The 14,242-nt window shown below is 37.7% G+C and overlaps 1 protein-coding gene across 1 annotated transcript in view; it reads right to left on the reverse strand.

Moving 5' to 3' along the window:
• The window catches only part of NDNF (neuron derived neurotrophic factor), a 36,515-nt gene that overhangs the window by 8,877 nt on the left and 13,396 nt on the right, over positions 1-14,242 (reverse strand). The window contains exon 2 of the mRNA XM_023220066.2: positions 586-774. Within this exon, the coding sequence (XP_023075834.1) occupies positions 586-774 (189 nt within the window). The remainder of the gene's footprint in view (positions 1-585; positions 775-14,242) is intronic.

The raw sequence follows: 14,242 nt of genomic DNA on the forward strand, positions 1-14,242 counted from the left end.
CCAGAGTTAGAGACCAGCTTGGGCAACATAGTGAGATCCCCATCTCTACTAAAAATTTTAAAAATTTGCGGGGCAAGGTGGCATACACCTACAGTCCCAGCTACTCATGAGGCTGAGGTGGGAGGATTGATTCATCCCGGGATGTTGAACCTACAGTGACCCATGATCATGCTACTGCACTCCAACCTGGGCAACAGAGACCTTGTCTCAAAAACAAAAACAAAACTTAATGCAAATTCTTGAAGAATTATACATATTCATGAAAATTGATTTCATTTTAATCCTACAGAATCCTTCTTAGAAATATCCTACTGTACTGAAAAGAAGAAAATAATCATTCCAAAATATAAGAAAAGCAAGCATTGCCTACTCCACCCAAAAGGAGATGACAATCAGCAAGAATCAAACAGCCTTTATTTCATAATGAGAAGTTGCAGTACCATTTTCCCCCTTGCTTACAGAAAATCGGTAATGCTATTCATAGGGTGATATGTAAATTACCTAAACTAGGTCTAAAGGTTACTTTCTTTTTTGGAGGCATCCTTTGTGAGCTTTTTAATAAAGAAATTACTGCAGGGAGAGTACCTTTTAGGTGTATCTCTAAAGAGATAACTGCTAATTTCAGCTCCATCTGGAATTACTGACGAATCATGAAAAAATGCCTTGTCCCGGATCTGCATCTGAAAAAGTTCCTCATCCCGGGTGGGTAACTTCTGGGTCCTTGAGCTGAGTGGAAACAGAAGCCACAGCAGACACCAGTGGAGCAGCACCATCCTGAGGCAACAGAAATGACTGCTTTATTAGTTTTGCAGGCAGACACTCGGGCAAGTCTCAGACTTTCTAAAGGGTTAACACTATTTTAGCTTTGATGGAAATTTAGGGACGCATCACGTATTATTGATACATGCACATGATCTTGAAGGCAACTTTACTACATTTTTTCTTCAAACGATTTCATGATGTTGAGAATAAATTCACTAGAATTTCAGACATTAAACAGATTTTGAAATGAAAAGACTCTTGCTGCATTAACTTCTCTGGGTATTCAGAGAGAAAATCCTCACTTCATTACAGCAGAAGCCTATATGGACATTGTAGATAACATTGTATCAATGTCTCAAAGCTTGTATGAAAATAATCTCTTAAGGTCAGTTCTTCGAACTATTACAAAAGTTAAACCAATGGTTGGCTGGTATCACTGCTCAGCAGTCAAGTTGCTAAGTTGCTGATATGATTGAACTATTACATTCAACATAAGTCAGAGACTCTTTGAGAACCAGAAAATCATCACTGCTCAATTATTTTTATTCTTCCCTAAAATCTGACTAGGGATTATACATATATAACTCTCTATATAGTATTATGCTTTTTCCAAGATCAAATTTTCTTAAGTCAGGGATTTATAAATCATAAAGTTCATCTCTCTGACAGATTAAGCAATTTATCCAGAATCACAAGATGAGTTATTTGTTGATGTCTAGTTGTTATCAGGTACCAGAGTCTTCAACACAACATTGACATATACACCTCTATCGTTTCAGAAAATGGGCTTGAACCCCCACTCACACATCAAGTCAGAAAGGTGTATATTTAGAACATTTGTCTTAACTTCCAGCAGAGTACTTTCACTAAGTTACGTTTTGGCACTTGTCATTGACTTTCATCGAAGATCCTCTAAGTAATGATGGATCATTCTCTACTGCACATTGTTGTAGGGGTGTTGTCAAAGACACTGTCTTCCACATGTCTTGATGTTCCCAACAGGAAGCCTCAGGTAGGCAAGTTCCTTGACATGACAGTCATGAAAAAACTTTGCTTCCTCTGACCATTTGGTACATTTTTTTTCTCAGAGAAAGAAATACGTAAATAATTGTTTTCCTTTACCTCTTTGACTTAACATGCGTCAGGGAATTAAAGCATTAGAGAAATACAGTGTTTTTACACTGAGGTACTTGAAATAGCAAATGTTTGTGAGAATTCAAGATGAAGTGAATGCCAGTTTTATTTTTAAATAGACATTACTATAATCAATCTCTACTTAAAACATCATTTGATTTTCATTTTGTTTTTCTTTGGATGCTATCAAAAATAGATTCAGATCGCAAAAATATCTATGTTTGAAAAAAATAAACATTCTCCTTTTTACAATGTGGACGTGAGAGGTGGATTTTTCACAGCAAGCTTGTGCAAAAAGCATTTTACTTTTTTCCAAATATTCTTTTCTGCTCTGTGTTCTGCGGTTTTCCATACAAAATATCTGCAGTGATTTAGAGCTACTATGTGCAAAGCACTGTGCTAAGTTCACGAGCTGCATTACAACTTTTAGTCCTCACAATAAGCCTGTGAAGTAGCTGCTATCCTATGCAAAAATAAACCTCCATTATGTAAGCAGAGAAAGGAAATAAATACAGGTGGATCTGACTGCAGAGCCCAATGTTCATCCTCTGTAATAACTCTCCAGAAAGCCATAATAACTTATTATGAGGCTTTTCCTTCCCACTCTTATTTCTTAATTGTATTGCAAGTGTAAGAAAATTCAACTGAGAGCTAAGAAACTTGATGTTTAGTTTCAGTTCCTAACTCGATGTGTGATCTTAGGCAATTCACCTAGCCACTCCGGACCTCAGTTTTTTGAAGATTTTGGATGGGTGATCTCTAATGAGCAATGCTTCTGTGACTGAAATAAACTTTTCTTCCTAACAAGCTGGCAGTTTAAGAGTAAGACCAGGCCTTCTTAAGTTGCATGAAGTAATCCAGATGATTGTCAAGGAGAAATCCAAAAGAACTTGGGGATGTCAGTGGGAGCTCATGAGAGTCGCTAACAGTAGACAAGGGCTATGTCTGCAAAAGATGGCTGGATGGATCAAAATCAAGACTAAGTTGATCTAATCTAATCAAGCAAGGACTTGCTGGACTGACCTGAATGGGACCTCCCTCACCGCTCTCTGTCCCTCCCCTCTGCTCCTCTTTTGTTTGGAGCTAACAAAAACAGAAAATCCAAATGACATTTGCTATGCTGCCTCTCTTTAGAAATACCACAGACATGCCACATACAATTCTACCAGTTTATTTCTCTTTGTAGTACCATCCCCAAAACTTGCCTTGTGAGAACAGACGAGGCCAACTAAAGAAGAAAATCTCTTTAGAAATAGCTAGAATTTCACTTTCTGTACTTGTTAGAAACTTATAGCAAACATGCTACCAGAGCACTTGAAAGCGAGATACACAGGCATATTTGCCTCAGAGCCACTCAAGGCTTACCTCCTTAGGCCTCATGCTTGCCCACAAAGCTGCCAACCACAGTGCCACAGTATGACTTAGCAGGACCAGCTGCCTAAGGACCCAGGATATCTGGGATATTTAGGTCAGCCCCTGAGTTGGAGAAATAGTGTTGACTGATAGGAACTTTCCCTGAATCCTCAACTGCCCTAAGAAATAACTCTCTTTTTATTAAATCAGATACTTATAAAAAATGAATTCTGGCTGGGCGCAGTGGCTCATGCCTGTAATCCCAGCACTTTGGGAGGCCAAGGTGGGTAGATCACGAGGTCAGGAGTTTGAGACCAGCCTGGCCAACATGTCAAAACCCCGTCTCTACTAAAAATACAAAAATTAGCTGTGTGTGGTGGCAGGCGCCTGTAATCCCAGCTACTTGGGAGGCTGATACAGGAGAATCACTTGAACTCGGACAGCGGAGGTTGTAGTGAGCCAAGATCACGCCACTGCACTCCAGCAAGGCTCCATCTCAAAAAAAGAAAAAAAATTCTGAGATAAAAACAATATTAATAAATTTTGTCATGTACATGCCACATGCCAGGCATTCTTCTAAGTTATTTAAATATATTATTTCATCTAATGCTAGCAATAGCACTATAATGTAGGCACTATTCTTTTTTCTCATTTTAAAAATGATCAAAGTGAGACTTAGATCGTAAGGTCATACAATAAATACTATCCGACATAAAAAAACATGAACTATTTATTATAGGTGGCTTAAAATATGGTAAATCTGATTATTATATATTCTCCAATTCAGCTACTTAACAAATGAATATTAGTAAACAAATTCAAGTTATAGGATTATGCAGAGTTAGTGTTGGGAAGCAAGTCTCCATGGGTCTCTGTGTTTGTTTTTGAAGAAATACTTGGGAGCAGAAGTACTGACTGACTGCTTTTGTACCACATTATCTTTTCAAGGATATTTGTATAGTAAGCAGCCTTGGAAGATAAAGCCTCTGGAGCAAAGAGCAGGCATGGCTATCACCCATTATAAAAGATTTTAGGTCCCTAAATTCAGGAATCCTCTCCTGTAATAAAATCCAAACATGGCCTAGTGCCCTCTGGCCCTCTTTGCATCATCCTGTGTGAAGTGGGGGTCAGGAAGCCAGTGGAAGAAAATAATGATACTCTGCCTGAGTAATACATCACTGTGAGTAATAAAGGCCTTTGTCTCTGACCCAGGAGTATCGTGCCTTCTTCTAGCATCCATGAAACTATGACAGACTAATTTATTAGCTTCCAAGTGGGCTAAAATCTCAAATCTTTCATAGTTTTTGACACTAAGCTTCTATTTATTAAACTATTTTACTGATTTGCCTACTTTATTGATTCAGGTATATGTTTTTATTTAGATGATCACCAATAAATAGGTAACAGACTGAACTTTATCTTTTGCTTTATCAAAAACATCATATTTCCCAAACTAAAATTCCATCAGGCCACATTTTTTTTTTTTTTTTTTCTGAAGCAGTTTTAACCATCTTAATTGCTATACCAATTATGGGCAAAACACACTTTTCGAAAAAGTTTTAAAAACTAGTATGGACCCCAAACACAGAAATTTATACTCTGTCAGATTCTGGTTCTACAAATATTATCTAATAACATGCAACTACTGTTGGGGAAAAATTTAAATATTAGGGAGCATTGATGGCTTGTTCGATTTGGTGAGGTTACAGGCAGAAGTTAAAATGTATTTAAAAGCAGCACAGAATATAGCTAATCAAAAAAATGACGGTGCAGATACATTGTATATATTTTTACAACTTACATTTACTGATAAAAATTATTCAAATGGTGGTTTTAAGATTTTACACATTTTCCCTCCCAATAAAATGTTCTCTCTCAGATACACAGTTTAAGAACTAGTCATTTAGAATAGACAATGAAAATTCATTCTTCTTAAGCGTAAGCCTTAAATTGCTTTATAAGAACAGACATTTTTTCTAAAATTACAAAAGTGCCCTCTAATGGCATAACTTTTCCTCTCATTTCTTTTAGTTACTTCTAGGTAGGCAGAGCTTATCCAGATTTAAACTTTACATTAAATAACATCAATCAGAGTTTCACTTTAAGCACTATTTCTTTTTTCATGGCCATCTGGTGGATGATGTAGGAAATGTGTTTGCACAGCAACAAATCTTGCTATCTTTCTACAACTGAGGCTTTAGTTCAAACATAAGTTGAAAGTTGCTAGGATAATTCCAAATATTTTTATTTTGCTAGGCAGATCAACTTGGTTGCACAGTTATCCACAACCCAGAAGAACTTGGTGGTGTTATTCTGTAACTGAAAAAGTTGACTTTGTTTCCATTGAAAAGTACTAGTGAATAAAAGATATAGATGCTAATATATAATTATGCTATTTTTATGTTGTCAAAGGCCTTCATATTTGGCACAAGTCCTCAGATACTGCTAAAACTGAGGTGAGAAAATAAAAATGATCCAATGATTTGATACACCTCAATCTCTAGAAAACAGATAATTGGTGATATGATATTTTTCTTTGGAATGCCAATATCCTACAAGTTAAAAGGGGAAATAAAACTGGCCAAAGATTAACCATATAGTCTATACTTACAAAGGTAGAGATGGGTTTGGATAATCCAAAGTAAATAATTAGTTTATACGGTGTATGAATATATACACACACACATATTTTTAGATCAAAAATGTAGAAACATTATGAGTTCAATCAGTTGATATTGGAGTTAAGGCAAATGAGTAGTAGTCCCCAAAGAGAAAACTTTTAAATATAAAAATGGAATATCTGTTGCTCACTTTCTGGTGAGCAGGTAAATACTATACAACTCAAGAGATATGGGGAAGGGATTCTTTCTAATATTTTAGGACTATGGTGATGGGTACTCGCTTCTCCCCTTCATCACCTCCGGTTTTCAAGAAAATGTCAGTGAATAGATTTAAAGCATTTTTATTGCTCTTCAAGGAGTAGGGAGTGCAGCAAATGATGGATAACTGAGCATGTACAAACAATTCTAAGACTTTCTTTAGCATTAATTTAAACTTCATAGTCTATGGAACTTTTAGGTAAATTAAACAGTCCAACTGACCTGGCATATCCTTTTCCCACAGACCTGTGGAAATGCTTGTGAATTATAAAACGGTCAGTGATAAGCAAAGTAAAACTTTAAAGGGAGTTTGAGTAATTTATTGTATCAATTAAATGCCCAGAATTACCTCTATCATCACAAAAAAGCACAACATACCTAAAAAAATTAAACTTGCCCCAGAATGTCTATAGCAGTTCCACTACTGTCATTTTGCAAAATTTATCTGCAATTACATAAGATCAACTAGTCAATTTATTCACCTTGGTTAAACCACTGGTTCAGTTAGCTAACATTTCTTATTTGAAATTGTATGAACAGTGATAAGAAATCTGGCTAATTTTTTTTCTTAAAATTCCACTAAATGGTTTTACCACATATGACAATTAAGACTCTAAAGAGCAGACTCTTATTTCAACCACTAGAGAAAGCTTGTCTTTAATATTTACAGACTGCTATTTGGTTGTATTATCTGAGCAATTCAAACAATTGCAAATCTGGTAGATATAAAGTTCTTTTGGGCTTTCATGTAATGGTCCAAGGCTCTCAAAATAGAAGACGTGATATAAATTAAGGCACCGTGACCTTTCTCAAACTGTAGCTTCCTCAGAACAGCAGCCAACAGCTTTACCTACCTGTGACAATATGATCAAAACAAATTCCTCCATCCCTCCAACACCAACAAGTTCTTTGCAGAAATGTATAAATGTAGCTGTCAAAAATGTCATCAAGCTCTTATACACGTTACATGTTATAAAATTTAAGATCAGATTCATCAGTATAAATATAACATAAAGTATAAAATTTGAAAAAATATATAGTATCACTGAGATTCGCATAAAAATTATCTAATGTGCCTGATCATGTGCAGGCCACGAAGTTGAAACAAATTTACAATGACAAAAAAGGATGGGCATTCTGATTTACTTGAAGCGAATGTACTGAGAATAAATGGAATCTAATGTTTAATTAAAGAGAGTGGAAAGTGTATGATTATAATTTAGCGAGAATAATTTCAAGCAATGGTCTGCCACAGAGATTTCTATTATTTTCTTTTCCTAAGTGCAAATATTTAGTCTTTTAAATTTCCATTTTTAAACTCAAGGGCATTTGTTTTTGTTTGAATCATTCATGTCACATTTGATAATAAATCTGAAGCATTTGGTCAAGGTGTAAGAAAAACATATATCGCTTTGGTTGGGGGAAGAACCTTGTGTCTGGTGTTGACTTGCTGGGCAGCAAGCGAAGGGGACTGCACACTTTAATACTGAATGTCCACCATGTGTCAGCGTGAATGTACGGATTCCCTCAAGGCAAAAATGCAACAATCAAAAGTTGAATTCCCAAAAGCTGTTTTATTTTGTTTTCTTTTGCAAACAATGAAAATGTCTGAAGCTAGTTGTTCTTAAAAATCCAAATCTGTTAAAAATTTGAAGGAAATATAGCTTATTACGGACTGACATTTCCATATTTGAAAAGGGAGAAATAAAGCAGATGGAAGTAAAGGATTCCTGGTCTGCCTTGAGGAGTGGTCTCTGGCACATGCTAGGTGAGCTCACACTCTGCGATAACATGCCAACTTCTACCCAGCTCAGCAAAGTAGAGCCGACATTATGTACAGAACTCATACACTAAAGCTCTCTAAATGCAGGCTGTCAGTGCACAGTGGCATGATTATTAAGGGTTTTAGAGTTCATTATGTCAATAATCTATGGATTAGGGACTTGCACATGCATTTCAACTGCAATCATTCCAACCTTCCTTAGCACTTTTCTAAATGACTGCCAACTTTCCTTCTGGAAGGAAATTAAATTAATATAAAAAAGCAATGTGAAATTAAAACATGCCAAGGATTCGAATAAAGTTTCCATTCTGTCATGCACTCCCTCTGAGTCTCATGATGCAGGGTTCATAACAGGGATAACGTTAGGGCATTCTAATTTAAAAGATGGCCAAGCCTGCACAATCAGAATTATTTCAAAGAGGATCAGATTTTAAAGTAAGTAATCTTGTATTCCCATCAATATTAATGCCAATGAGAAGAATAATGAACAACAGAATTGGCCGAAATAAATGTCCCATAGATAGTAGTCTGTAATTCAGGAAGCCAGACCCATTTTAATAAAGAAAGGAGTAAAACTCTTAAAATGTATCAGATGGGTGATTAGAAGATATGACAAAGTTCAAAAGCAGTGTATGGGAGAATGCAAAGAAAAACTGGAACAAAATACTAAATACCTTCTTCCTATCAAAATGTCCTGTACATGTGAAACTGAGATAGCTGGGATAACTTCCACTGTCTTAGGTGATGCTAATGATTCTTAGAAAGCCCCAAAGAAAGGAATAATATGCTTGGTTGCTTTTCTTGCTTTTGTTTGGCAACTAAGCCTTATTTCCTGTTGATCTGCAACAAAATGAAAATGACTTCCTGTGCAACATTCCCCAAAGCAGTTTACAAGCTGCATACCTCATTCTCTACTGAAATTTAGCTAAGATGGAGCATGGCAGTGCGCCAGTAGCATGTAGCAACAGCACATATTGGCCTGGAAGGTGAGGCATGAATTGTTGTGGTCAACAAAAAATATTGAGTCCCTGCAGTGTGTAGCACCATAAAAATTTGATTTTTTTTATAGCCATTTTATCCAAGAAGTTAACTCTTCAGTAAGTCACTCCATGGATTTCTTAGGATACCAAAACCTAAATATGTCCAAAAGAGCAAAGATGAAGAGAATAAGAGCTTGTCAAGTCTTGATGTCATACTCCAAACTCAACCGGGTACTGTGAGGTCTCAAAAAAATATATATTTTAGGAACTTAGAATCTATTTATGGGGCAAAATGTACCTGCCCAGCCAACAGAGTCCAATGTCAGCATTTCCACTCATTTATTATTTTAATTCAATATCTATATAATAAGTTTTTGCTACATGCCAGGTACTCTTCTAGGAACAGTTGTGACCTCAGGAAGTGAGTGTTCTAGTGGTTGTGACAGGCAACACATAAAGATACACAAGAAAACATCATTGCTGGTAGCTATGTTAAAAATTAAAATAGGCTTGTGTGAAAGTGTGGTGATGGGCTGTTTTAGATTGAGTATTTAGAGAAGTTTTCCTAGAGGAGATGACATTTATGCTGTCATCTGAATGACAATAGGAAGCCAATGAAGCAAATAAATGTCAGGAGAAAAAGCATTCTGGGCAGAGAAATAGCTGGTGTGAAGGCACTGAGGTTGCACTAAGCATGAGGTATTGACAAAAGGAAAGGACATCAGTGTGGAACAGAGTGAGTGAGGGAAGAAAGGAAGACCAAGTAAATTATCTCGGCACCAAGTATGTGCCCATCACATAAAGATTTACACCCATATTAAGGGGTTTAGATTCTGTTCCAAGTGTGTTGGAAAGGCCCCCATCACCAACTTTTTTGCGACGGGGTCTTGCTGTGTTGCCAAGGCTGGAGTGCAGTGGTGCAATCATAGCTCACTGCAACCTCTACCTCCTGAGCTCAAGAGATCCTTCCGCCTCAGCCTTCTGAGAAGCTGGGACTACAGGTGTGTGCCACGTTACTCAGCTAGTTTTTAAATTTTTGTATAGAAGGGATCTTGCCATGTTGCCCAGGTTGGTCGCAAACCCCTGGGCTCAGGTGATCCTTCCATCTTGGCCTCCCAAAGTGCTGGAATTACAGGCATGAGTGGAGAGCTCTTTAAGCATGGAAAGGCCATGAAGTGATCCAAGCTTTTTCAGGAATAACCCTGTCTATTGTATAGAAAATGAATTTCAGAGAAGAGGTAGTGTTAAAAGCAGAAAACAACTTCATCTTTGTGAAAACAAAAAGATCAGATGAAGGCTATTGCAGTTGTCCATGATGGTGGTTGTTTCAACTTTGGAGAGGAGATGAGGAATAATGGAAAAATTGGGGATATGTTTAGCAGTTGGATTGCCAGAATGTGCAGGTAAGTTGGAGGAAGGAAGTGAGGAAAAAAGAGGAATAAAAAATAACACATTGATTATAGGAACATGCATATGATAAAATGACAAATAGAAAGTAATGCAAAGATGGAAGAAATGAGAGAAATGAAATAGTCAAACAGAATTTTCAGGTGGCATCTAATAGCCTGAATAGCTGTCTATCTTAGATGCAGTTTTAAAAACTAGTTATTATATTTAAGAAGGTATTGGAAGAGAGGAGAAAAAGAGGAAGGCATTCTCTTTAAATGATGAGAAACATAAATGAGGAAAGGCTACAGTGGAAATTAGTAGGAAGTGTGGTTAAAAAAATAGAAGACTGATTTCAATTATCATGGTGGGAAATGTGATCTGCCAGACACATGGATGGTTGAAGAGACATATTAGAGAAAGGCAATACATACACACATGCACCACCCCCCAAGAAGTCGCTTCTTTGAACTTAAATTTTAAGTGAAGGGATGCATATTATTTGAGGCCAACCCATTTGTTAAAAGTACCCAGACGAGAAAGAAGTCCGAAGGCATATTTTCGTCCTGGAAAGTGGTTATGGTAAATGAGAAAGAAACAGAATTAAGAAAGACAGATACAGAAGGTACAAAGAAAATTTGACAAGAAAATATTACTGTTTGGTATATGTGACCAGACCTCTTCATATGCCGTATCCAAACAGATAGGCTAAATAAAACCTATGAACCTTCCTAGAAACTCACACCTGCCAAATACCATATAACTTATGCTACTAGGCACTTATTTGGAAAGAAGCACCATCCCTGGAGGAATTCTAAAGGCAATGGAGTAATCCGGAATGTAGTAAACTACACAAGCACGAGCAGGGAAGTGGCAGATGGTGAGCTCAGTGAAGAAAAGACTAGAAGGGAATTGACTGCAGTCACCGAGACAGTCGAGAAAACCAGGCTAGAGAGAGTAAGGAAGTGACTGGCAGCATCTTTAAGACGGACACCAAGCTTTGACGTATAATACTTCACAGGGCAGCTCAGCAATCTTTTCATACATTTTGCAATACGCATGTTAAATGCTCACTACTGATGGATCAAATTGAACCATCACTAGCTCTTCTGAACTGAGATAACTACTGATTTTGTTTGCTAGTAACAGCAAGGATAAAACTGAAAGACTAAAACAGAATAGTACAGCAAGAAAAAAAAATACTAAAAAACTATCAATCATTTCATTCAGTCACAACCTTGAATTTTTATATATTTTCCATCTATCTCAGGCCATATGTACTATCTACTTAAAGGATCTTAAACATTCAAAAGGTTTTTCTAGTTCTACTCACCATATTAACAAGGTAAGGTACTTAAAATGATTCAAGTTCAAAGATGTTTCTGTTCTTATGACAAACCTGGTTTTAAAAACTGCCTTGGTGATTCTGCTGGCGATGTCTGTTAAACACATGGGTTGAATCCTCCCTAAAGTTTCCGTCAAAGAAATCTTTTATAACCCAGCTTCAGTGATGTAACAAGAAGCAATACCCACTAATAAGGCAGTGACAACAGAAAAAAGCCAGCATGGTGGGATTACGGAGTTCAGTGGGTAATTCCACAAATATGTGTAGGGCATTTACTCTGTACTAGGCACTGTCTGACATGCTGGGAATAAGGCAGTGAACAAGAAGTGTGAAGATCTTGAACTTGTAGAGCTTATACTCAGTGGATAAGAGGGACGAAAAACAAGTAAAGAACAAAGTATAATTAATATAATGATCCCAGAGGGCACTGAGCACTCTAAAGAAAATGATACAGGATAAGGGACTAGAGAGGACCTTTGGAAAGGTGAATGCTGGGAAGAAGGGGAAGAAACCGAAGGCTTTGTTTCTTACGTTACTTTCTCGTCTCACTTGAATTATAGTTATTTTTATATTTTTCTTGTCCCTATAAAAAAGCTCTCTCTGAGGAAGGAACATTTCAGCAAGGGCTCGCATGAAGAGTAAGCCATACAGAGCCACGCAATTTTGGAACCAGAAGTGACTTTTAACAGATGAAAACACTGAGAAAGAGACATCAGAAAGACAAACACTGGTCTCCCAGGCTTCGCACCTGGGAACCTGCGTCACCTGAGTTAACTGCAACCATCAGCCACTAAGAGGGACATGCTGCCAAGTCACGGGGACTGTAAGACAGGCAGTGGCTCACCGGGGCCCGGCAGTCAGGTCAGGTGAGGAATAATTGGCCAGTGTTAAACCCAGGGAGGACACCAGATGCTCTGACGTCCATTATCAGATGAGACGGATTAGAGGCTCTCCGGCTAGCCCAGCCAGTCCCCATGGTCAGCATGGTTTTAGAGGAAGGAGCTTGGAGCTCAGCAACATAAAGGCATATCTGACAAAGCCATTCCACTGAAGGAAGCAGTTTGAAAGGTAGGAAGTGTTCCTACAGAGGGAGGATGCTTCCTGACTTTCCGGAGTGAGATACCCAAAACAGGGCTATAAAATCTCCGGGGGAAATTCTTAATAGGATTGCGACAGTGTGGTGTTTACTTAGATGGTTTGTTATCTGAGCTCTCCCTGCACACTGTCAATAAGTCAACCAGTGTTTATTAAAGTGCCTACTCCAAGTCCCCTGGGAACCTCAGAGGCCAATAAGGTGGAATTACAGTCCTCTGGTGAAACCGAAGACGTTGTTTCTTACGTTACTTTCTCGTCTCACTTGAATTATAGTTATTTTTATATTTTTCTTGTCCCTATAAAAAAGCTCTTCATGGGGCTTATATAACACAAGATTGTGAACAAAAACTACCTTTTACTCCCCTTTATATTCCCTTCATAGCTGTTTTTAGTTTTCTTGTATACAGTAGGCATTAGATAAATATTTGCTGAATTATACTGTTTTCAAGAAGCCAACAGTAGACAGCAAAGCAATCTGAAATATCTCCCATCAGAAAAATTCCTAAAATTTCTGTACTGTGCAAAGAAGTTAGGGGTGGCTGTTTACCAAACCCTCAAGGCTAATTCTTAGCTTCAAGACTCAAGAGTCAGGCTTGAATTTGAATCTGAGTTCCACTCCTTCCTCTGCCAGAATGCCTCCATACCACTGTGACTGTGGGCAGATGATGCAACTGCTCCAAGCCTCGGTTTCCATGTTTGTGGACTGAAGTGTAACAGTAGGTCCTGATGAGGCAGCTGAAGGGTAAACGAAGATGCTGCATGAAAATCAGGACATGCCAGTGCAGCAGCACCATCTTTCCAGTTATGAGACTAGGGACCTTCATGCTATCTGACTTTTCAATCCCCATGTCCTATTAATCCTCAAATCCTGCCAATCTACTTGCTGCATATTCTCCAAAATTTGTTCTCTCTTTTCTATCCAAATTGCCAATGCCTCAAATTGTCCACTTATTGTGTCTCACCTAACTGCTCTCATACCCTTTTCCAATATCTCTCATTCATTTTCTATGGTACTGACACTGGCATCTTTACAAACAAAAATCTGTTTCACTCTTCAAAAAATGTAAAAGTCAGATGGCTTCCCATTACCCAGAGGATGAAGTCTACGGCCCATGAGGTCCTTCACTCTCAAGCCCTGCACTCTGCCACACTCATTTCCTACAAGCTCCTCACCCTCTGCTTCATATTCCCAGTAAGTGCCTCTAGCCTGGGCACAGGCCACTTTTTTTGCTAGGATGCCTTTACTGCCTCTCTGGGTGGCAAACTTCTACTCATTCTTTAAGACTCAATCCTCAACAATGACAGAGAAATTTGGTTGTGCACTTTTCTATGCTCATATTTCTATTGAAGACCATCTTAAATTGTTTGTACACATTCTAGAGTTTTCTAAGGGTAGAAAAGGAATCCTACGTATATCTACAAGTTATAGTACTGACTACAGAGCCCAACATCAAGCAGATACTCATGACATTTTGTGGGTGCATAACGAATAAATGAAAAAGAACATTCAAGTTGACAAATGTTG

This window comes from Piliocolobus tephrosceles, chromosome 3 (assembly GCF_002776525.5).
Source record: "Piliocolobus tephrosceles isolate RC106 chromosome 3, ASM277652v3, whole genome shotgun sequence".
Classification (NCBI taxonomy): domain Eukaryota; kingdom Metazoa; phylum Chordata; class Mammalia; order Primates; family Cercopithecidae; genus Piliocolobus; species Piliocolobus tephrosceles.